The sequence below is a fragment of the Lontra canadensis genome, unplaced genomic scaffold, assembly GCF_010015895.1.
Source record: "Lontra canadensis isolate GAN:19392208 unplaced genomic scaffold, GSC_riverotter_1.0 scaffold47, whole genome shotgun sequence".
NCBI lineage: Eukaryota > Metazoa > Chordata > Mammalia > Carnivora > Mustelidae > Lontra > Lontra canadensis.
Window position 1 is genome coordinate 10,721,147 of NW_022631041.1, and position 21,600 is coordinate 10,742,746.

The following is a 21,600-nucleotide window of genomic DNA, read 5'->3' on the forward strand; positions in this document are numbered from 1 at the left end:
AAGAGCAGCAAATAGCCATTCACAACAAAATCATTCCAAAGGGTGCCTTGGAGCAGCTGGAAATGTTCAGCCCCAGAAAAGACAGCAGTGAGGAATCCGAGAAGGTGGTTCACACGTGCTAGAAAGGCCTGAGCTGACTTTGCAGAGGAAGGGGGAAGAGACGAGTTTTGAAGCCTTGAAGCCGAGGGAGATTTGAGGACAATGGTGGGAGCAGGAGATTGAAGAGGATAAGAGAGCAAAGGAGATACATACAATCAAGTGAAGGATGGAACACAAAGGTCCCCTCAGTAGGTGATTTTTGGGTGAAGAAGGGGCTTTGAGAAAACGAGAGCTAGGGAAGTTCTCAGAGAAAGGAAAAGAGGCCAGACTGGGGGGAAAAAAAAAAAATCACTGGTGCAGAGAGAGGGACCTCATCTCCATCCTGTGCTTTCCATCCTTCCTTTGAGGGAGAAATGCCTCTATAAACTACCTCAAGAAGAATGGCAACAGTGAAACTGACTTTTGAGGCTTGTTTTAATCATGCAGACACTACTTTCAAGAACCAATTTGACTTCAGATAAAGCCCAAACTATTGTGGTTTGTTAACCCTATTTGAGTAATGACTCCCAACAGCTATAGGTGTCAACCACACTTTAAACCTTGTCAGCCATGCAGTCCGTGTCAGCCAGTCAGTGTCTCAGTCAGTACCAGTTAATCACTGCCAGTCAGCCCATGTCTGTCCCCTTGTGTCTGTCAGTCAGACAGTGTCAGTGTCAATGAGTCAGTCAATGTGTCAGTTAGTGACAGTGTCAGTGAGTCAGCCAGTCAGTGTCAGCGAGTCACTCAGTGTGTCAGTCAGTGACAGTATTAGTGTCAGTGAGTCAGTCAGCCAGTCAGTATCAGCATCAGTCATTCAGTGTCAATGAGTCAGCCAACCAGTGTCTGTCAGGTTCCGTTACTGCTTGCCAGTCAGCCAGCCAGTCACCGTCAGTCAGCCAGCCAGTCAGTGTCAGTCAGTCAGTCAGCCAGACAGTGTCAGTCAGTCAGTCAGCCAGTCAGTGTTTGTCAGTCCACCAGCCAGCGAGTTAATATGAATGGCATTCAACTGGTCTCTGAGTTATGCTCTCATGCCTTTCTGTTTGTTTATCCAGCATCTTCCTGGGCATTACGATAGGTTTATCATTCCTCCATAAGAACAGAGAGGTGACATTGTTTCCCCAGGAACTCAGAGCAAAGTAATTACAAGCTGGGTCAAGCCCTCAGCCCCTTATTTTCAGCTTGGCTCCCAGCAGTTGGGCTGAGTGCTCCGATTCCAAGAGCTTCCCGAGTTCTAGTGGGCATCAGTCCAGAAGTGAGGTGAAGGGAACAAGGTCACCTTTTGACTCTGAAGAGCCACTTCCTCCCCTGCAGGGGTTTTTGGCAGTCTCCCACCAAAGCGCTCATCTGGCCTCGTTCCGGGACTGGCAAGATTAACACAATGATAGCTCAGGCCCTGTAACAGCAGGCCCTCCAACTCCCAACCACACAAAGCTGTGTTGTCTATGGATGGGCAGATGCATGGTTTTCCTGACAAAGCGAGAAAAAGAATAAACACAGCAGCTCCTTTCTCAGGCAGGACTAGAGCTAGCGGAGGGGATGGGTGGGGCCATCCTAAGTCCTGTCCTAGGGCCCAAACTTGAACATTGCCATGGGTATTCTTTTTGTCACCCAGACACTGTCTCCCTTCTTTGTTCTGAGGGAAACTTAAACCTTCTGCATTCCCTTAAACCTTCTAACACCCCACCAACCATGTGGGTCCCTGCAGAAGCTGACAATCCCAGGACGTGTCCTCATCAGAGCCGGAGGGGGGCATGAGACCCAGCTGCCCCCCATTGTAGTGCCTCATGGTGATTGGTCCAGGGGCGGGCATATGACCCATGCAGGCCAATTGATTCTTCCCAAGATTCTTCTGAGGCTGAAAGTCCTTTAGCTGAAAGGATATGTACCTAGGTCTCTTAACAGAGTGGCTCTCCCTGTGTAGAGAAAACCTGAGAAGGAGAGAATAATCCCACATGCAGAAGAAAACCAAAGAGAGAATCCTGACAGACAGGGTTCAAGCAACCAACCAACCTCGAAGTTGCTTTCCCCTCACCCCCCATCCCAGTCTCCTGGCTCCTGATTTGTGAGCCATGCTTGTGAGTCATGAGCTCGCCTCATGCAAACCAATATACTTGCTACCCTGTTAGATTTACCCCTTCTTTTTTAAATCTTTTTTTTTTAAGATTTTATTTATTTATTTGACAGACAGAGATCACAAGTAGGCAGAGAGGCAGGCAGAGAGAGAGGAGGAAGCAGGCTCCCCGCCGAGCAGGGAGCCCGATGTGGGGCTCGATCCCAGGACCCTGGGATCATGACCTGAGCCGAAGGCAGAGGCTTTAACCCACTGAGCCACCCAGGCGCCCCAGATTTACCCCTTCTGACCTCATTTGGACACAGCTCATCCTGTATGTGATTTGCTCAAGACCCTCCACTTCTCCTCTTGAGCCCCTTGCAGCAGAGGTGGGCAGAGAAAGCCAAGGAAGGCCCACTCAGCCCTCAAGAGGGTGCAGGAGACTGTCCCTGAGGGACTCTGAGGCACCTGCCTCGGACACATGTGGCCTTCCCCAACTATGAAGCACGCACGTTGTCTCTTGGACTCTGACACTCTGGTTATGGAGAATGTTCTCTGGCTTGTTTCTCAACAAGCAAAACAGCTTCATAGGCAGGAGACAATCCCATAGGACATCTCCACTTAGAAGGACCCCAGGCTTGGTTGAATTCTGTGCTATCAACTATCTTGAAATACTTGATCACTTTTGAACGAGGGGCCCTGCATTTTAATTTTACATGGGGCCCCACAAGTTATGTAGCTGGTCCTGGCTCTGGGCATTCCCTCATGGTGGGATTTGTGATTTCAAGTAGTTACTCCAGCTCCTTGAGTCCCCTCTCCCATCCCCCATCCCTTCATGTCTCTTCCCCTCGCCCTGACCATGACCATGCTCTTCTCCCCTAGGGACTCTTCTCCCAGACATGGGGAGCTGTCCCTGCACCAACTAGCAGTTGGCTCTTTGCTCCCTGACATGAGTTCTAGGTAAAATCCGGAGGGCTGGAGTTTGTTTTATCTGGAACAATGAGGACCTGAGTGGCTTCTGTTGCTTCTCTCCCTTTAGCCGCCGATATTCTGCAGTTCTGCCTCAAAATGCCGTCCAGAGGCTTCTGGAAAAGCTGCATGAGCAAAAACACGGTCCGGCACCCAGCTGCTCAGATTTGAGCAGTCGAGGGTTCTGCTGCAAGTTGATACAAGAAGTGGTGTTTGTGAGACTGCTTTGTGGTTCTGTAAGGAGGATTTTAACAGTCTGGCAAACAGGCAAGCAGCCCGCTTGAGAAACCTGGAAACAGCCCACTGAGCATCCAGCAAAGGCCTGTCCTCGCTTTGGGCCTTGCTGTTTCCCCTGGAAAAGGTAGATTCCAGCCTCTGACCCCCAACAGTGGAAATAACACCACATAAAGCAGCCATTACATCGGTCTTCATAGCCACAATATTGAATGTGAAAACCTGACCTGAGGGGAGAAGCAGACACAGGAGAAAATGATATACAATTTGGTAACAGTCCAGATATGGATAAAAGTGATTTATTTTTGGATCATGGTAACAGTTATGCGACCAGGAACTTTTCACTCACCCGTCCATCCATGTTTTGTGTCATAAAGACATACCAAGACTTCGGAAAAGATTCCAAAGGGGATTACACTGAAATGTGCTGTCTCTTCACTTGTTTTTGTGCTTGTCTTAATCTCAGTGAATCAAATAAAATAGCTTTACAGCTTACTAAAACTCAAACTTGTCCTCAAAGGAAGCAGTTTAAACATTTCCAACTGTAAGTCAGCCTTGCAACAATGCCACATCAGGAGACACATCGGAGAGACAAAAGCAGCTCTAACGTAAAGCTTATCTTGCCAAAAGAAAAGAAAAACAAAAACTCCGGGAGGGAAATCCAATTTTTCCAGAAAGAGTTGACCTTCTTCAGGACTGAGGTCCCCAGATAATAAGACACAACTGTGGGTGCAGTGTCCTCTTTGGGGAAAAAGGAGTAAAGAGCAGATCTGGCTGAAGCACGCTAAAAGGCTGGTTGAAAAAGATGAAAGGGGTCACAGGGAGACACAACGTCACTCTATCACCACTGGCAGCATTGACCCTGAGTTAGAGGGCTGGATGCAGACTCTCCTGGGCTGGCTCCCAGGGGTACACCCTGGTGTGCCAACAATGCCCACAGCTGAGTGGTGCACTGAGAAGGGTTTCCTTTTGCACTCCCAGTCTGCAGGAAACTTTGGGGGGTTGGGAGCTGATTTTACACTGGAAGGTGCCTCACACTCTCCTGGATAGCCAGCCACCAAGGGCCCTCATAAGCAAATGAGCCAAGACCTGCCCCACTGGACTTGTAACCCAGAGTGAATGGCAGACGCCCCCTAGAGATGCCAGGGTCCCCTGAGGATGCAGGGTCCACAATGGGGAAGCCCAGTCTCCTTTCTTGCCCATTGCAAATGGGTGGGTCCCTTTGCCCCAAAACTCAAAGCAGTAGCTGGCTGGAAGAAACAGCAGTGGTGGAAGGGGCCAATAAACCTCCATGACTGAGGACAGCTCAGCTCTTCACTGACCCACCTCAACGTTCCTAGGCACAAGTCCTGACTCAGTGGGCCTTGGCTCACGTGTGAGGGGCAGCTTAGAAAACTCAGCCAGTAGAGGAGCTTGCTGGAAAATGCCCTGAGGGAAGTCTCTGAGTCAAGAAGGGTGTGTGTGTGTGTGTGTGTGTGTGTGTGTGCGCGCGCGTGCGTGTGGTGTGAAGGCCCCAGGAGCAGACCCTCAGGACACCATGGCCCTGCCCCGCCCCCACAGACCAGCAATCGCAATCTCAGAGTGACAAGTGGAGCCCACACATCAAGGCTAGAATTCTAGGTTCCCCTCATGAGGTAAGAAACAGCTCATCTGAAAACCTCCAGATGCTGAAATCTCCATCAACCAACCCACTACATATGTCAAATGTGATTTGATACAATAAAATTCAAGGCCATGTACCAGGATTTTTCAAGCTTTTTCCAGGACCCACCTCAGGTTTACAGGGGTACTAAGGGGATGCAGGTGCACCCACCTGAAGCTAACGAATAGGAGTTTCATACCTAGCTTGATTACTTGCAGTGCATTCTGAGATTTCCTCTTTCTGGTGTAACCCATAAAATTGCCTTTGTGACCCACTTGTGGATCCCAGCTGCAGCTTGTCAAAACAGGCATGGAGTGTTCTAGACCAACCCTCGGAGCTGTCGGGGGACCCGTAGACTTCCACACATAAGACATCACTCCCTCCCGGAAGTGGCCGACCTTATTGACCTCCAGCAGCAAGCCCTGCAGTGTCAGGGAGGGTCATCGAGTGCCACCAGGAGCCGGGCTGAGGGTGAGGAAGCTGGCTTCCCTGACCATCTTTGAAGAAAAGGGGGCTTTACAGCGGCTCGCCCCAGGAGCAGGCTGACAACCCGCCCTGCCCAAGTGGTAGGGCAAGGCTGGGACATCAGTTGCGGTGGCATTGGCGAGTTCCTTAGGATTTTCCCACAGGCGCACCAGACCTTTGGAATTTCTGGATGAGAAGGATGAGCCTGGTGACGTCGGAGAGCGCGGGGAACCGGGCCATGACGCTGTCCACCTGACGCGGCGGGAAGATGCTGCAGAGCACGATGCGCGCCCGCGCGCGCGCGTCCGCCTCGCTGGGAGCGGAGGGAGGCGGCGACCCCGATGGTCCCCCGAAGGCGCCGTAGCCCCAGCCGCGTTCCGCCCAAGCCGACCGGCTCGGGAACCGGCCGGCCGCCGGGGGAAGGGCGCGCGCGTCGACGGGCCATCTGCGCTGGGGGAGCAGCTCACTGTGCGCGGCCCCGGGGACGTGCCCCCCGCGCGGCCGGGTCGGCGGGCCGGACGAGACCCCGGGGCTCGGGAGGTCGGGCGAGGCTGCCGGGGTCGGAGAGGGCCCCCGCGCCACCCAGTCCGGCCGGCGCGGCTGGGGCGTGAGCCCGGCGTCCCGAGGAGGCGTCCCGAGGAGCCCCGGGTCGTCGCTGAAGGCGAGCCGCGAGAAGCCGCCTTCGAGCGCAGCCACGTCGGCCACCCGCCGCGCAGAGGGCAGGCTGCGCGCGCCGAGCTCCGGGCCCCCCAGCCAGGCCGCGGCGGAAGCGCCCCGGGGGCCCCCCTGCTCCGCCTCGGCCGCTACAGCCCGCGCGCCCCTCAGCCGCTCCGCCTCCGCGCCTCGCCAAGCCCGCGTCTGCGCTCGCAGCTCGTCAGCCACCGCCAGCTGCGCCAGGTGCGGCCTCTCCGGGTGGTAGAACTTGCACTTGACGCCGTAGGTGCATTTCTTGCCTGGAAGGGGCGGGGCAGTGGTAGAGGGCGGGGTGAGACCTCGGGAGGGAGGACGAGGTGGGGAGAAGTGCCCAGGGGCCGGGTTAGAAGGGTGAGGGTGTGGTACGCTCCCCCACTCCCCCCACCCCCGGTGGTGTAGGGCGCTGGACCCAGTAATCTCAGTGTCAGGCAGGGAGATTGGCGGTGTGGAAACTCCCTTTGGCCAGGAACTGAGACCAAACCTCTAGATCCAATGACCTTCGACCTCCACTTCCCCAGGGACCCTGTGGATGGGGCCAGCCTTCGGGATAGGGTGGGGAGCAGGTGCTCGAGGCATAAGACCGCACCTCCAGTTCTGCCTCGGTTTCCACCATTGGTCTCATTCCTTCTGCGAACCATTGCCCTCTCCCTACAGGCTGTTCTAACAGAGGTGATCCTGTAATGTATCGCCCAAACCGGGACCCTGCTGAGGGCAGGATCAAGAAGAGCCAACCTGAATGTATGTGCGGTCGCCTTCATTCTAACAAGAAGTGACTTTGAGTATCACCTAAGGTTTTTTAAACTTCTATGGACATAAGAAGCAAGACCTGGGATGTTAAACAAACAAACACAACCCAACAATCTTGCCAAAGCAAGTTAGTGAAAGCTGGCTAGAAGCGCTGTGGGATAAAGTCCTTAATTCTTAATGGATAGCATTGACCAAAGTCCGTGAAGGGGTGGGGCAGGTTGCCCACACATGTTCCAGGGTGCCAGGGGAAGGGACTGAGGAGGAGTTTGGGGGTACACATAGCTTCCTTGCTTCCTAGATGCGGCTTAGCCCTGTGTATGACCCCCGCCTCTGGCCCTAGCAAATCCTCCAGTGCCACCGACACCCATGATGTCTGTCCATCCTTGTAATAACCCAGCCAGCGTGCGCGGGCCAGACAGGTTAAATTAGCTCTGCAGTGTCACACAGCCAGGTAGGAGTGGACCCTGGACTAGAACCAAGGCTGCTGATTCTGCCCTGTACTGCCTTGATATGGGACCTGACCCAGGAGCATGGGGCGTGGGGAGCTACTCACCATAGGGGCAGTGCTGCCAGGATGGCTCCGGGGGCTTTGGCTTCCGGCTCAGGAAGTTGCTCAGAGTGGGTCCCCGGCGGCCCAGGGGGTCATCAGGGGGCATGAACCTGTGAACAAGCACAGGGGGGCAACTGCTGGATCCCCAGACGCTCACCTCTGGCACCTGTATGGGGAGCAGGCCCCAGCCAGCCAGTGCAAGAATGGCAGCACCAGGCATGGCACCGGCCTGGGATCCCCATTCAGGGCCCCTTCTAGAGAACCCCCCAGAGGGTGTGTAGCATTTGGAGCAGAATCACCCTTGAGTCTCATGGACCCTAGGAGGGGCCTAGCCCAGCTCGCAGAATCACCAAAGTCTCCTGGCTTCATACAAGTCCTACTTAGTGGGTTCCGGAGTCTGCATTGTAACAACTTTCCAGGTGATTCTGACCCACTGAAATGGAAGCCTCATTGCTCTAGGGCTCCCCTGGGCCTCAGTCTGAAAGCAACTCTAAACTCCTTTCCCACTGACCTCAACAGAAGTGCTGAGACCTCCATGGGGCAGCAGACAGCCCTGGGCCTGTGAGCCCTGGCTCAGATCCCACTTCTCCCGTGTTGCCCCACAGCTCTGGACATAGGCTCGTGGGGGGAGTAAATGTTAATAGAGTTTGAAATGCTAGCAGGGAGCCAGTGAGGAAGCAGATCTCAGGGGGGGTGGGCACACAGAGCCTCGGTGACAGGCCCAGCCCCTTCTGGCAAACCCAGGGAGCTCTGGGGTTGGTCTCAGCTTGTGCGGCTCTCTGACCCCAGCCCTGTTCTTGGATGATGCCCCCTCTCTGCCCCTTCCTGTCTTCCTGGCATGTAGTTTCCCAACGAAGGGAATGCATCCTCAGTGGGCCCACAGCTCAGAGAGAGAAAGGGTCCTTGGAAGGAAAACTCCCCTCCTTTAGGGTCATCCATTTTTTATATGAATAGTTCTATTTCCAGGTGGCACTTCCAGGTCATACAAAGTTTCCACCAGAGGACTTGTGGACCCTAAATGGCAGGGTGAAGGGGGTCCTGTTTTTAATACGTTGGTGCCCCTTTGAGAGTCAAGGGTCATACTGAGTCCCACCGTGCAGACCATGTACACTAGGCCAGCCCAGAATGGGGCAATCCCCAGGCCCAGGCAGCCTCTGTGGCTCAGATCCCAGCTTCCCAGCTATGCAGCCAGCTTCTCCGAGTTGGGTGCTGACCAAGAATCTTAGGGAGCCGCCTGCTGCGGTTATTAGAGGTTCCCAAAGGCTTCACCTCCTGCTCTCCGCCAGGCCTTGGCCATGGCCAGCTGCGCCAAGAGGGCCCTATGGACATGCCTGGGGCAATGGGGCGGGCGTCCTCTCCTACAGGCAGGCTCTGCTTCCTGGCAGTTGGGGGAACCTTCTGGCAGGCCCTTACCAGGGCCCAGTGCGTCAAAAGGACTTGGCTAGGGCCCTGGGCTGTCACCAGGCCAAGGGCAGCCATGATCCATCAGACCTCAGTGAGGATTTTCTGGAACCCACTGTTATCAGACTTGCCAGATTTCTCTGGGCCTGAACTGGATGGAGGGAACCGCTGGCCCTGAGTACGTGGACATGACCATGGGGGCTACTGGGGGGTAGCTGCTTGCAAACGTCTGCCCTGGGGCTTAGGAGGGTGAGAGTAGGGACAGGCATGCCCACAAATGGCAGAACCTCTGTTTGAAACCACACCTGCTGCCTCCAAAGCCCTAGCTCTTTGCTGAAGTGGGAGCGATGTCCCAGCTTGCTGTGACCTCCCCACTCTGGGCTAGCCACAGACCCATGCCCACCTTGCCGGGCTCCTGGCCTTTGCTTTTAGCACACCTGAGGACATCTGCCTTGCTTTCTCCTCACCTTAGCTCCATCTGGGAGCCCCTGCCCAGCATTGCTAACAGGCACTTGCCTTGTGTTCCCAACATCGCCCTCCCCCAGCTAGAGCTGGTTGGTCCAGGGCAGACCTGACCCAGGGGAACCGACCTCGGGAACAGAAGAACCAACTAGATTCTTTTGAAAATTTCAACCAACAGGTAATGAGACAGACTCAATTTCAAGATCTTCACAACCCCATGGAGATGAGTCCCACATGTAATTCAAAAGTTAAAAGCAAAACAAGACAGAAACATAAAATAAGTGAATGGAAGTGCGACAAAGTTCAGCTCTCCCCCAGGATGCCTGTTTTGGCGCTTTTGCTTGCAATCGTAAACGCTTTAAAAATAAAAGCAACATGTTGATGGTGCTCCAGCTCGTGCTTTGCCCACCTGTGGGCAACTCGGTGCCAGGTTAGCTGTGTGCGGGCATGGGAACAGAAAGGTCATGGACAGTTGGGACAAAATAGCCCTGCTGGGGAAAGGCGGTCATGAAAGAGAGGAGACCCAGAGGGACAGGGAGAGATGAGGCGGCCCGGGAGGGAGAGTGGATGACTTCCAGGGGGCTCAGTCTCCGGGGCTAGGTGCCCTCTCCTTTGACGTGATGTGCCCGTGACTGCAAGCCCCACCCCCACCCTGGGCTTAGGCTGGTTGGAGTGGCTTTGTGCTGGTCACCCCAGCCCCCACCCTGGGGGCCAGGACCCCCTGTGCCGCCACATACCGGTCATTGACGAAGGAGAACATGAGCAGCCTCTGCTCGATGAACCATTTCCACTCGGGGTTCTCACTCTGAAGGTCGCGGTAATTGTCGTTGGAGACGATGACCCCATCCAGCTCGTAGGCCACCTTCACGATGTAGCGGTCATCATAACAGACCACCCTCTTGCCGTTCACCTTGCGGGACGGGGTGTACACAAGCACGGCCTGCCTCTCCAGCGCCTCCAGCATGTGCTGCTCTGGGGGCCACAGGGCGGGCAGGAGATAGAATGTGGCAGCTTCCGGGGCAGGGCTCCCACCCCCAAATCCATCCTCACATCCCCCAGCATGCTCGGCGGCTCAGGGAGCCTCTCTGAGCCAGCTGCCTCCTCCCCCACCATGGCCCAGCCTGGCAGCTCAGTGAGGAGCTGGGGGTCCTGAGAGGCGTGTGCCAGCAGCCTGGGGTCAAGGGGACCCGAGTCATGACAGGATTCCCCAGAACAGTACTCAACAAGGCAGCGTCACTTCAGAAGGCACAGTGAAGCCTTAGCTCTTGTCCTTCTGATGGTTACATGACATAAGGCCCTACCACACTAGACACCAGAGTCCTTCTGGAGAAAGACGTTGGAATTTTAACTGGAATCCTGGCAATGCCAGTTACTAGAAGACTTGCAATCCCCCTGAAAGGCTCCTGCCTGGGCCCACAGCTCAGAGCCACTCTCCATTTTCCCCATGGTATAGGGGTCTGCTTGGGACACCTTCGGGATAGAGCCTCCCATACCACAGCTCTGAGGGACCCAAGAATGTAATAAGAGGCATCTGGGATTAAAAATCTATAACCCGAGGGGGCAGCCTGGGTGGCTCAGTCATTGAGCATCTGCCTTTGGCTTGGGTCGTGATCCCAGGACAGGTTCTGGGATCAAGTCCCCACGTCGGGGCTCCTTGCTCAGCAGGGAGCCTGCTTCTCCCTCTCCCACTCCCCCTGCTTCTGTTCCCTCTCTCCCTGTCAAATAAATAAATAAATAAATAATCTTTAAAAACAAACAAACAAAAAAGAATCCACAACCTGGGGACTCCTGGGTGGCTCAGTGGGTTAAGCCTCTGCCTTCGTCTCAGGTCATGATCTCAGGGTCCCATGATCGAGCCCCGGATCAGGCTGTCTGTTCAGCAGGGAGCCTGCTTCACCCCACCCCACCTCTCTGCCTACCTCTCTGCCTACTCGTGACCTCTCTCTCTCTCTGTCAAATAAATAAGCAAAATCTTTAAAAAAAAAAAAAAAAACGCCTATAACCTGGATTCTTGTCTCCATTCCCACTCCTAGGCACCTCGTTCCTCTCTGAACACCAGATTTTGCATTTCCTATAAATGAGCATAGTGAGTCCTCCTTCACATCCTCCGTGTCTGTGAGCAAACTGGATGAGCTCATCCAGTTCCCAGGTAGACAGGTGAGGAAGTGAACGCATATCACGTAGCACAGGGTCTCTTTGGGAGCTAAAATCCACATTCCTGGAAAGTTTACTCTTTGACCTTAGTTGTGCCTTTGGGGACATGCCGAAGAAAATCCCTTCTACCGGTAACAGTTACTCAGAACTTGGAAGAACATCAGCGTCTCCTTCACAAATTGTTTCTTCCCTCAAGTCGACATCCTTTCCTACATGACATGGTTTCCAGACTTTTAAAAAAAAGTACATAATGTGTAGAGGGTACAAAGGGTGCGTGTTTTTTTTTTTTGAGGAAAACAACTGTACCTTTTATTTCTATTAATCTTCCAACATCCAGTTGTCATTTCCAATGGCTACTATGAATTATATACTTTTTTTGGGGGGGGGTGTGGTTTTTTTTTTAATTTTATTTTTTATAAACATATAATATATTTTTCCCCCAGGGGTACAGGTCTGTGAATCGCCAGGTTTACACACTTCAGAGCACTCACCATAGCACATACCCTCCCCAATGTCCATAATAACCCCACGCCCCCCTCCCAACCTCCCTCCCCCCAGCAACCCTCAGTTTGTTTTGTGAGATTAAGAGTCACTTATGGTTTATCTCCCTCCCAATCCCATCTTGCTTCATTTACTCTTCTCCTACCCCCTTAACCCCCATGTTGCATCTCCTCTCCCTCATATTAGGGAGATCATATGATAGTTGTCTTTCTCCGATTGACTTATTTCGCTAAGCATGATACCCTCTAGTTCCATCCACGTCGTCACAAATGGCAAGATTTCATTTCTTTTGATGGCTGCATAGTATTCCATTGTGTATATATACCACATCTTCTTTATCCATTCGTCTGACGACGGACATCTAGGTTCTTTCCATAGTTTGGCTATTGTAGACATTGCTGCTATAAACATTCGGGTGCATGTGCCTCTTCGGATCACTACGTTTGTATCTTTAGGGTAAATACCCAACAGTGCAATTGCTGGGTCATAGGGTAGTTCTATTTTCAACTTTTTGAGGAACCTCCATGCTGTTTTCCAGAGTGGTTGCACCGGCTTGCATTCCCACCAACAGTGTAGGAGGGTTCCCCTTTCTCTGCATCCTCGCCAGCATCTGTCATTTCCTGACTTGTTAATTTTAGCCATTCTGACTGGTGTGAGGTGGTATCTCATTGTGGTTTTGATTTGTATTTCCCTGATGCCGAGTGATATGGAGCACTTTTTCATGTGTCTGTTGGCCATCTGGATGTCTTCTTTGCAGAAATGTCTGTTCATGTCTTCTGCCCATTTCTTGATGGGATTATTTGTTCTTTGGGTGTTGAGTTTGCTAAGTTCTTTATAGATTCTGGACACTAGCCCTTTATCTGATATGTCGTTTGCAAATATCTTCTCCCATTCTGTCAGTTGTCTTTTGGTTTTGTTAACTGTTTCCTTTGCTGTGCAAAAGCTTTTGATCTTGATAAAATCCCAATAGTTCATTTTTGCCCTTGCTTCCCTTGCCTTTGGTGATGTTCCTAGGAAGATGTTGCTGCGGCTGAGGTCGAAGAGGTTGCTGCCTGTGTTCTCCTCAAGGATTTTGATGGATTCCTTTCTCACATTGAGGTCCTTCATCCATTTTGAGTCTATTTTCATGTGTGGTGTAAGGAAATGATCCAATTTCATTTTTCTGCATGTGGCTGTCCAATTTTCCCAACACCATTTATTGAAGAGGCTGTCTTTTTTCCATTGGACATTCTTTCCTGCTTTGTCGAAGATTAGTTGACCATAGAGTTGAGGGTCTATTTCTGGGCTCTCTATTCTGTTCCATTGATCTATGTGTCTGTTTTTGTGCCAGTACCATGCTGTCTTGATGATGACAGCTTTGTAGTAGAGCTTGAAGTCCGGAATTGTGATGCCACCAACTTTGGCTTTCTTTTTCAATATTCCCTTGGCTATTCGCAGTCTTTTCTGGTTCCATATAAATTTTAGGATTATTTGTTCCATTTCTTTGAAAAAAATGGATGGTACTTTGATAGGAATTGCATTAAATGTGTAGATTGCTTTAGGTAGCATAGACATTTTCACAATATTTATTCTTCCAATACAGGAGCATGGAACATTTTTCCATTTCTTTGTGTCTTCCTCAATTTCTTTCATGAGTACTTTAGAGTTTTCTGTGTATAGATTCTTAGTCTCTTTGGTTAGGTTTATTCCTAGGTATCTTATAGTTTTGGGTGCAATTGTAAATGGGATTGACTCCTTAATTTCTCTTTCTTCTGTCTTGTTGTTGGTGTAGAGAAATGCAACTGATTTCTGTGCATTGATTTTATATCCTGACACTTTACTGAATCCCTGTACCAGTTCTAGCAGTTTTGGAGTGGAGTCTTTTGGGTTTTCCACATATAGTATCATATCATCTGCGAAGAGTGATAGTTTGACTTCTTCTTTGCCGATTTGGATGCCTTTAATTTCTTTTTGTTGTCTGATTGCTGAGGCTAGGACTTCTAGTACTATGTTGAATAGCAGCAGTGATAACGGACATCCCTGCCATGTTCCTGACCTTAGCGGAAATGCTTTCAGTTCTTCTCCATTGAGAATGATATTTGCTATGGGTTTTTCATAGATGGCTTTGATAATATTGAGGTATGTGCCCTCTATCCCTACACTTTGAAGAGTTTTGATCAGGAAGGGATGCTGTACTTTGTCAAATGCTTTTTCAGCATCTATGGAGAGTATCATATGGTTCTTGTTCTTTCTTTTATTAATGTGTTGTATCACATTGATTGATTTGCGGATGTTGAACCAACCTTGCAGCCCTGGGATAAATCCCACTTGGTCGTGGTGAATAATCCTTTTAATGTACTGTTGAATCCTATTGGCTAGTATTTTGGTGAGAATTTTTGCATCTGTGTTCATCAAGGATATTGGTCTGTAGTTCTCTTTTTTGATGGGATCCTTGTCTGGTTTGGGGATCAAGGTGATGCTGGCCTCATAAAATGAGTTTGGAAGTTTTCCTTCCATTTCTATTTTTTGGAACAGTTTCAGGAGAATAGGAATTAGTTCTTCCTTAAATGTTTGGTAGAATTCCCCTGGGAAGCCGTCTGGCCCTGGGCTTTTGTTTGTTTGGAGATTTTTGATGACTGTTTCAATCTCCTTACTGGTTATGGGTCTGTTCAGGCTTTCTATTTCTTCCTGGTTCAGTTGTGGTAGTTTATATGTCTCTAGGAATGCATCCATTTCTTCCAGATTGTCAAATTTGTTGGCATAGAGTTGCTCATAATATGTTCTTATGATTGTCTGTATTTCTTTGGTGTTAGTTGTGATCTCTCCTCTTTCATTCATGATTTTACTTATTGGGGTCCTTTCTCTTTTCTTTTTGATAAGTCTGGCCAGGTGTTTATCAATCTTATTAATTCTTTCAAAGAACCAGCTCCTAGTTTCATTGAATTGTTCTACTGTTTTTTTGGTTTCTATTTCATTGATTTCTGCTCTGATCTTTATGACTTCTCTTCTCCTGCTGGGTTTAGGGTTTCTTTCTTGTTCTTTCTCCAGCTCCTTTAGGTGTAGGGCTAGGTTGTGTACCTGAGACCTTTCTTGTTTCTTGAGAAAGGCTTGTACCGCTATATATTTTCCTCTCAGGACTGCCTTTGTTGTGTCCCACAGATTTTGAACCATTGTATTTCCATTGTCATTTGTTTCCATGACTTTTTTCAATTCTTCTTTAATTTCCTGGTTGACCCATTCATTCTTTAGAAGGATGCTGTTTAGTCTCCATGTATTTGGGTTCTTTCCAAATTTCCTCTTGTGATTGAGTTCTAACTTCAGAGCATTGTGGTCTGAAAATATGCAGGGAATGATCCCAATCTTTTGATACCGGTTGAGACCTGATTTAGGACCGAGGATGTGATCTATTCTGGAGAATGTTCCATGCGCACTAGAGAAGAATGTGTATTCTGTTGCTTTGGGATGGAATGTTCTGAATATATCTGTGATGTCCATCTGGTCCAGTGTGTCATTTAAGGCCTTTATTTCCTTGTTGATCTTTTGCTTGGATGATCTGTCCATTTCAGTGAGGGGAGTGTTAAAGTCCCCTACTATTATTGTATTATTGTTGATGCGTTTCTTTGATTTTGTTATTAATTGGTTTATATAGTTGGCTGCTCCCACATTAGGGGCATAGATATTTAAAATTGTTAGATCTTCTTGTTGGACAGATCCTTTGAGTATGATATAGTGTCCTTCCTCATCTCTTATTATAGTCTTTGGCTTAAAATCTAATTGATCTGATATAAGGATTGCCACTCCTGCTTTCTTCTGATGTCCATTAGCATGGTAAATTCTTTTCCACCCCCTCACTTTAAATCTGAAGGTGTCTTCGGGTTTTAAATGAGTTTCTTGTAGGCAACATATAGATGGGTTTTGTTTTTTTATCCATTCTGATACCCTGTGTCTTTTGATTGAGGCATTTAGCCCATTAACATTCAGGGTAACTATTGAGAGATATGAATTTAGTGCCATTGTATTGCCTGTAAGGTGACTGTTATTGTATATTGTCTCTGTTCCTTTCTCATCTACTACTTTTAGGGTCTCTCTTTGCTTAGAGGACCCCTTTCAATATTTCCTGTAGAGCTGGCTTGGTGTTTGCAAATTCTTTCAGTTTTTGTTTGTCCTGGAAGCTTTTAATCTCTCCTTCTATTTTCAGTGATAGCCTAGCTGGATATAGTATTCTTGGCTGCATGTTTTTCTCGTTTAGTACTCTGAATATATCATGCCAGCTCTTTCTGGCCTGCCAGGTCTCTGTGGATAAGTCTGCTGCCAATCTAATATTTTTACCATTGTATGTTACAGACTTCTTTTCCCGGGCTGCTTTCAGTATTTTCTCTTTGTCACTAAGACTTGTAAATTTTACTATTAGGTGACGGGGTGTGGACCTATTCTTATTGATTTTTGAGGGGGGTTCTCTGAACCTCCTGGATTTTGATGCTTGTTCCCTTTGCCATATTGGGGAAATTCTCTCCAATAATTCTCTCCAATATACCTTCTGCTCCCCTCTCTCTTTCTTCTTCTTCTGGAATCCCAATTATTCTAATGTTGTTTCGTCTTATGGTGTCACTTATCTCCCGAATTCTGCCCTCGTGGTCCAGTAGCTGTTTGTCCCTCTTTTGCTCAGCTTCTTTATTCTCTGTCATTTGGTCTTCTATATTGCTAATTCTTTCTTCTGCCTCATTTATCCTAGCAGTGAGAGCCTCCATTTTTGATTGCACCTCATTAATAGCTTTTTTTATTTCAACTTGATTAGATTTTAGTTCTTTTATTTCTCCAGAAAGGGCTTTTATATCTCCCGAGAGGGTTTCTCTAATATCTTCCATGCCTTTTTCGAGTCCGGCTAGAACCTTGAAAATCGTCATTCTGAACTCTACATCTGACATATTACCAATGTCTGTATTGATTAGGTCCCTGGCCTTTGGTACTGCCTCTTGTTCTTTTTTTTTTTTGTGGTGAATTTTTCTGCCTTGTCATTTTGTCCAGATAAGAGTATATGAAGGAGCAAGTAAAATACTAAAAGGATGGCAACAACCCCAGGAAAATATGCTTTAACCAAATCAGAAGAGATCCCAAATCGTGTGGGGGGAGAAAGGGGATAAAAAGAGGTTCAGAAAGAAAAAAAAAAATGAAACAATTAAAAGAAGAAAACGAATAAAGAAAAAATATAGAAAGGAAAAATATATATATATATATTAGATAAACTAGTTAAAAAACGTTAAAAAAGAAAAGGGTAAAAGTTAAAAAAATTTAGCAGGAGAAGAGAAAAAAAATTGAAAAAGAAGAAAAAATTAAATTAACTGCAAGGCTAAAGAATCATGGGGAGAAAGCCATGAGTTCCGTGCTTTGCTTTCTCCTCCTCTGGAATTCCGCTGCTCTCCTTGGTATTGAAACTGCACTCCTTGGTAGGTGAACTTGGTCCTGGCTGGGTTTCTTGTTGATCTTCTGGGGGAGGGGCCTGTTGTAGTGATTCTCAAGTGTCTTTGCCCCAGGCGGAGTCGCACTGCCCTTACCAGGGGCCGGGCTGAGTAATCCGCTCGGGTTTGCTTTCGGGAGCTTTTGTTCACTGAGCGCTTTCCGTAGAGTCCGGAGGACGGGAGTGAAGATGGCGACCACCCAGTCTCCGGCCCAGAGGAACCGAGAGTCTGGGGCCCCACTCCTCCGTGCGTCCTCAGAGAACAGCGCCCAATTACTCCGTCACCCTGGCCTCCGGCCGCGTTCCGAGCTGACCGAGCCTGCGACCGGTTCAAGGTAACCCCGAGCTTAAAGCTCACTCCTTGGCTCTGTCTCTGTAGCCGGCTTCCCCGTTCTAATACCTGTAAGCTCTGCGACACTCAGACACCCCCGATCGTTCTGACCCTGCAGGACCTGAGGCCACGCTGACCCCGCGTGCGCTTCACCCCGGTTAAGCCTCTGGAGCGATGTCCCTCAGCGGAACAGACTTTTAAAAGTCCTGATTTTGTGCTCCGTTGCTCCGCCGCTTACCGGGAGCTGGGCCCTCCCCCCGCGGTCTATCTTCCTGTCGCTTTGGATTCACTTCTCTGCCAGTCCTACCTTTCAGAAAGTGGTTGATTTTCTGTTTCTAGAATTGCTGTTCTTCTCTTCGATCTCCCGTTGGATTTGTAGGTGTTTGCAATCTTTAGATAAGCTATCTAGCTGATCTCCCGCTACCTGAAGTACTACTGCTACTTCTCCGCCATCTTGACTCCTCCCCAAAGGGTACGTTTTAAAAAGCCACCTGCACAGCACTCCCTCAGAGAAGTCACCCACCCTGTGAGCGCCCCCCCCATTTTGCTGCTCCCCTCAATGTAGCCCAAAGTGTAGAACTTTGTGTTTATAATTCCCTTCTTTTCATTTTCAAAAATGTGTAGGTTTCCATTCCCCAAAACGACTATGTTCAAGGTGATCAGGACCCTCTAAACTCTACACAATGGAATCACGCGTACATATTCTTCTGGATTTGCTTTCTTCCTTTAACGTCGTGTCGGGGAGGTTGAACCGTGTCCACAGGTTCACTGCGCTCAGTTCTGCATGTAAGTCTACTGGGGGACAGAGGTACAAGGATTTCTCTAGGGTGTACCTCTAAGAGCGATGTTGCTGAGTCGCAGGGAAAGGCACTTCCGACAAGACAATGCCGAGTTGTTTTCCAAAGTGGGTATATCAAGTTACAAGCTAACACAGCATTTTAGTAAACTTTGTCAATGCTTGGCATTTTCAGGTTTCTGAATGCTTGCCAATCTGGTGAGTGTACAGTGGCCTCTTATTGTGGTTTTATTTTGCATTTTTTTGGATACTAATGAGATTGAGCATCTTTTCATATGTTTATTGGCCATTTATGTTTTCTCTTGGGTGAAAGGCCTATTCATGCTTTAGTTCATCTTTCTGTTGGTCCTTTGTCTGTGTCTTATTAATTTGGAGAAGCTCTCTATAGATTCTGGACAGTAATCCTTCATCAGGAATGTGTGACGGATGGCCTCTCCCAGCTCAAGGCTTGTCTTTTCATTTTTTTTGTTTTTGTGGTATCCACTAATGAACAGAAGCTTTTATTTTCATACAGGCAAATTTATGAATCTTTCCCCTGAAGATTTGCACTTGTCATGACTTGTTAAAAATTCCTTCCCTACCCCAAAGTGATTTCCCTACCCTTTACCCGTACTCCATTTAAATATTACACAACTGTTGAGAACTGCCATTCCCCATGTTCAGACACTAAAGAATGATTGGGGGTAACTGGCTCCTGGTAGAGAACTGAACACAAGTATTTATCCCCACCTCCTTCTCATGGTTCCATTGAAGCGGCAATGAAGAAGTATACAACGGGGCGGGGGTCCATAATCACATTAAAATGGGGCAAGGAATAGCAGCAAACCCAGGATAACAGCAAAGAAACCAGGAGAGCAGCAAATCCGGGAAACCATATTGACCCCGCAGCACAGTGCTCGCTTCAGCAGCACATATACTAAAATTGACCCTGTAGCACATTGGGAGCCACAGTCCAGAATGTGTGTAGAAGGCTGAAGGGGATGCCTGGGTGGCTCAGTAGGTTAAGCGTCTGCCTTAGGTTCAGGTCATGGTCCCAGGGTCCTGGGATCAAGCCCTGCACTGGGGCACCCTACTCAGCGGGGAGCTTGCTTCTCCCACTCCTCCCTGCTCTTGCACTCTCTCATTATCTCTGTCACTATCTCTTTCTCTCTCTCTCTCTCTCTAATAAATAATACAATCTTTAAAAAATAAAAATAATTTTTAAGAAAAGAAACTATTAAAAAGAAGGCTGACATGGATTGGGCGCCATTCTCCCTGCAAAAGGCCAGAGCATTCAGGCCGGGGGAGAGGGAGTGGGATGAGGGCAGAAGTCAGGGTGAGAGCTACTCCTGGGGCTGCTGCATCCACCTTTTCCCTACCCTTACCACTATAAAGAAACTGAGGTGTCACTAGGAAGGGGGAGTTTTGCCGTGTGGCCTCTGACCTGGAGTAAAACCATCGTGGTTGTGGCATTGCAGTGAACATGGGCTGGGCTGCCCAGACTCCCGCCTGCTGGGTCTGCCCAAGCAAGATCTGCCGGTCAACACTGACGGCCCGCCCAGCCACTGCGGGAAAGAGCCACATACCAGGGGAGAAAACACAAGGAAATCACATAGATATGGATCTAAGCTCTAACCAAACTGGCTCTTTATCCACAGATAAAAACTGGCCACCAAAAAAATCACCAGACTTTTGAGAAGACACAGCAGCACACACACATAAGGGGAGAGAGAGAAAGAGGTGGGGGGGAGGCGGTGAACAAAGAGAAGTGGCCCCCCAAAAATAAACAGCATTCACAGAACTGAAGAGAACTTTTTAGAGTCTATATTAAAACAGAAATAGTCTACGGAGACTTCATCCCTAAGACAGGAGTGTCATTTCATTTAAGAAAGAAAGGCGGAGAATCTGAAAGAGAAGAATTGGTAATTGGTGACTATGGACAGAATTAAACACAACACCAAAAGCTTTTGGTTAAAAGGCTGAAAGAGCAGAACTGTTTGTGTCAATTGGCCATTTAAGTTTAATAGTAAAAGACTGGTTAATGATAACAATGCATCGTAAAACCTTCAGAAGGAAAGGAGAAGGTTTTGTGGACCATTTGTTTGTGTGTGTGTGTGTGGCAGTTTTAAGTTATTAGTTTTTAAAATCAGTACTTTTTAATGGAAACAACTGGACCAAAAATCTGTCACAGAATGTTGAGACCCATTAAAACAAAAGTTTAATGAGAAAAAAAAAAAGGCTGAAAGAGGGGTGTCTGGGGTGCTCAGTCGGTTAAGCATCTGCCTTCAGCTCAGGTCATGATCCCAGAGTCCTGGGATCAAGCCCCACGCCGGGCTCCCTGCTCAGCGGGGAGTCTGCTTCTCCCTCTCCCTCTGCACACAATAATTTGGGGGACTGAATCCTTCACACTAAAAGACAAAATATCTGTTTATTCATCTATTCAACAACTATGCACTGAGCACCTACTGCAGGGCAGGTACTGTGCTAGGTGCTAGCGCTATGGCAGTGAGTATCCACAGTCCGCGCTTTCGGGAGCTTACAGTTCAGGGAGGAAGACAGACATTATCACACCAATAGCTAAGTAGGTAATTGACTGTAACTGTCCAGAGTACTTCCAAGGAAAGATGAACAGTACTTCATGAGCATATCCCTGCTACACCTACCTCTAATAGGGGTGTCGGATCTCGGTGGGTCTTTCCTCCAGGATGGGACAAAAACTTTGATGTAGGTGTGTCCTCTGTCCCTGAACCAGTCCACAGCCAGCTGGATTCCCCGGCAAGAGAAGGCTTCTTTATTTCCATGGCTACAAAGGGAAAACAAAGAAATCTGTAGCGTCACAGAAAGGGTTCCCAAAGAGTGATTTCCCCTGATCGTATCCTGAATCACAGTCTCCTAATCAAAGGGAATCAGGAAAATCTGCATTTTAAAATAGTTCGTTCTTTGCAAAAAGTGTATCCCTTAACTGGCACTATGCAGCGTGTGGTGGTACGTATGTGGAGAGGGTACTGGGCTCCAAGGGATGTGCGTTCCGAGGAGGAATAGACAAGAACCCCCTTTTCACCTGAAGCTGGTAAGGATCAAGACGGGATGGAGGAGAGTGGCTGTCTGCAGAAT

General features: G+C 48.8%; 1 protein-coding gene across 1 annotated transcript in view; it reads right to left on the bottom strand.

Moving 5' to 3' along the window:
* Window positions 1-4,804: 4,804 nt before the first annotated feature.
* Window positions 4,805-21,600, bottom strand: part of ZC3H12D (zinc finger CCCH-type containing 12D) — a 34,653-nt gene continuing 17,857 nt past the window's right edge. Inside the window, exons 4-7 of the mRNA XM_032873153.1 lie at window positions 21,150-21,289; window positions 10,029-10,263; window positions 7,432-7,538; window positions 4,805-6,391 (exon numbers count right to left, since the gene is read on the bottom strand). Coding sequence (XP_032729044.1) covers window positions 5,586-6,391; window positions 7,432-7,538; window positions 10,029-10,263; window positions 21,150-21,289 — 1,288 coding nt within the window. The 3' untranslated portion in view covers window positions 4,805-5,585. The remainder of the gene's footprint in view (window positions 6,392-7,431; window positions 7,539-10,028; window positions 10,264-21,149; window positions 21,290-21,600) is intronic.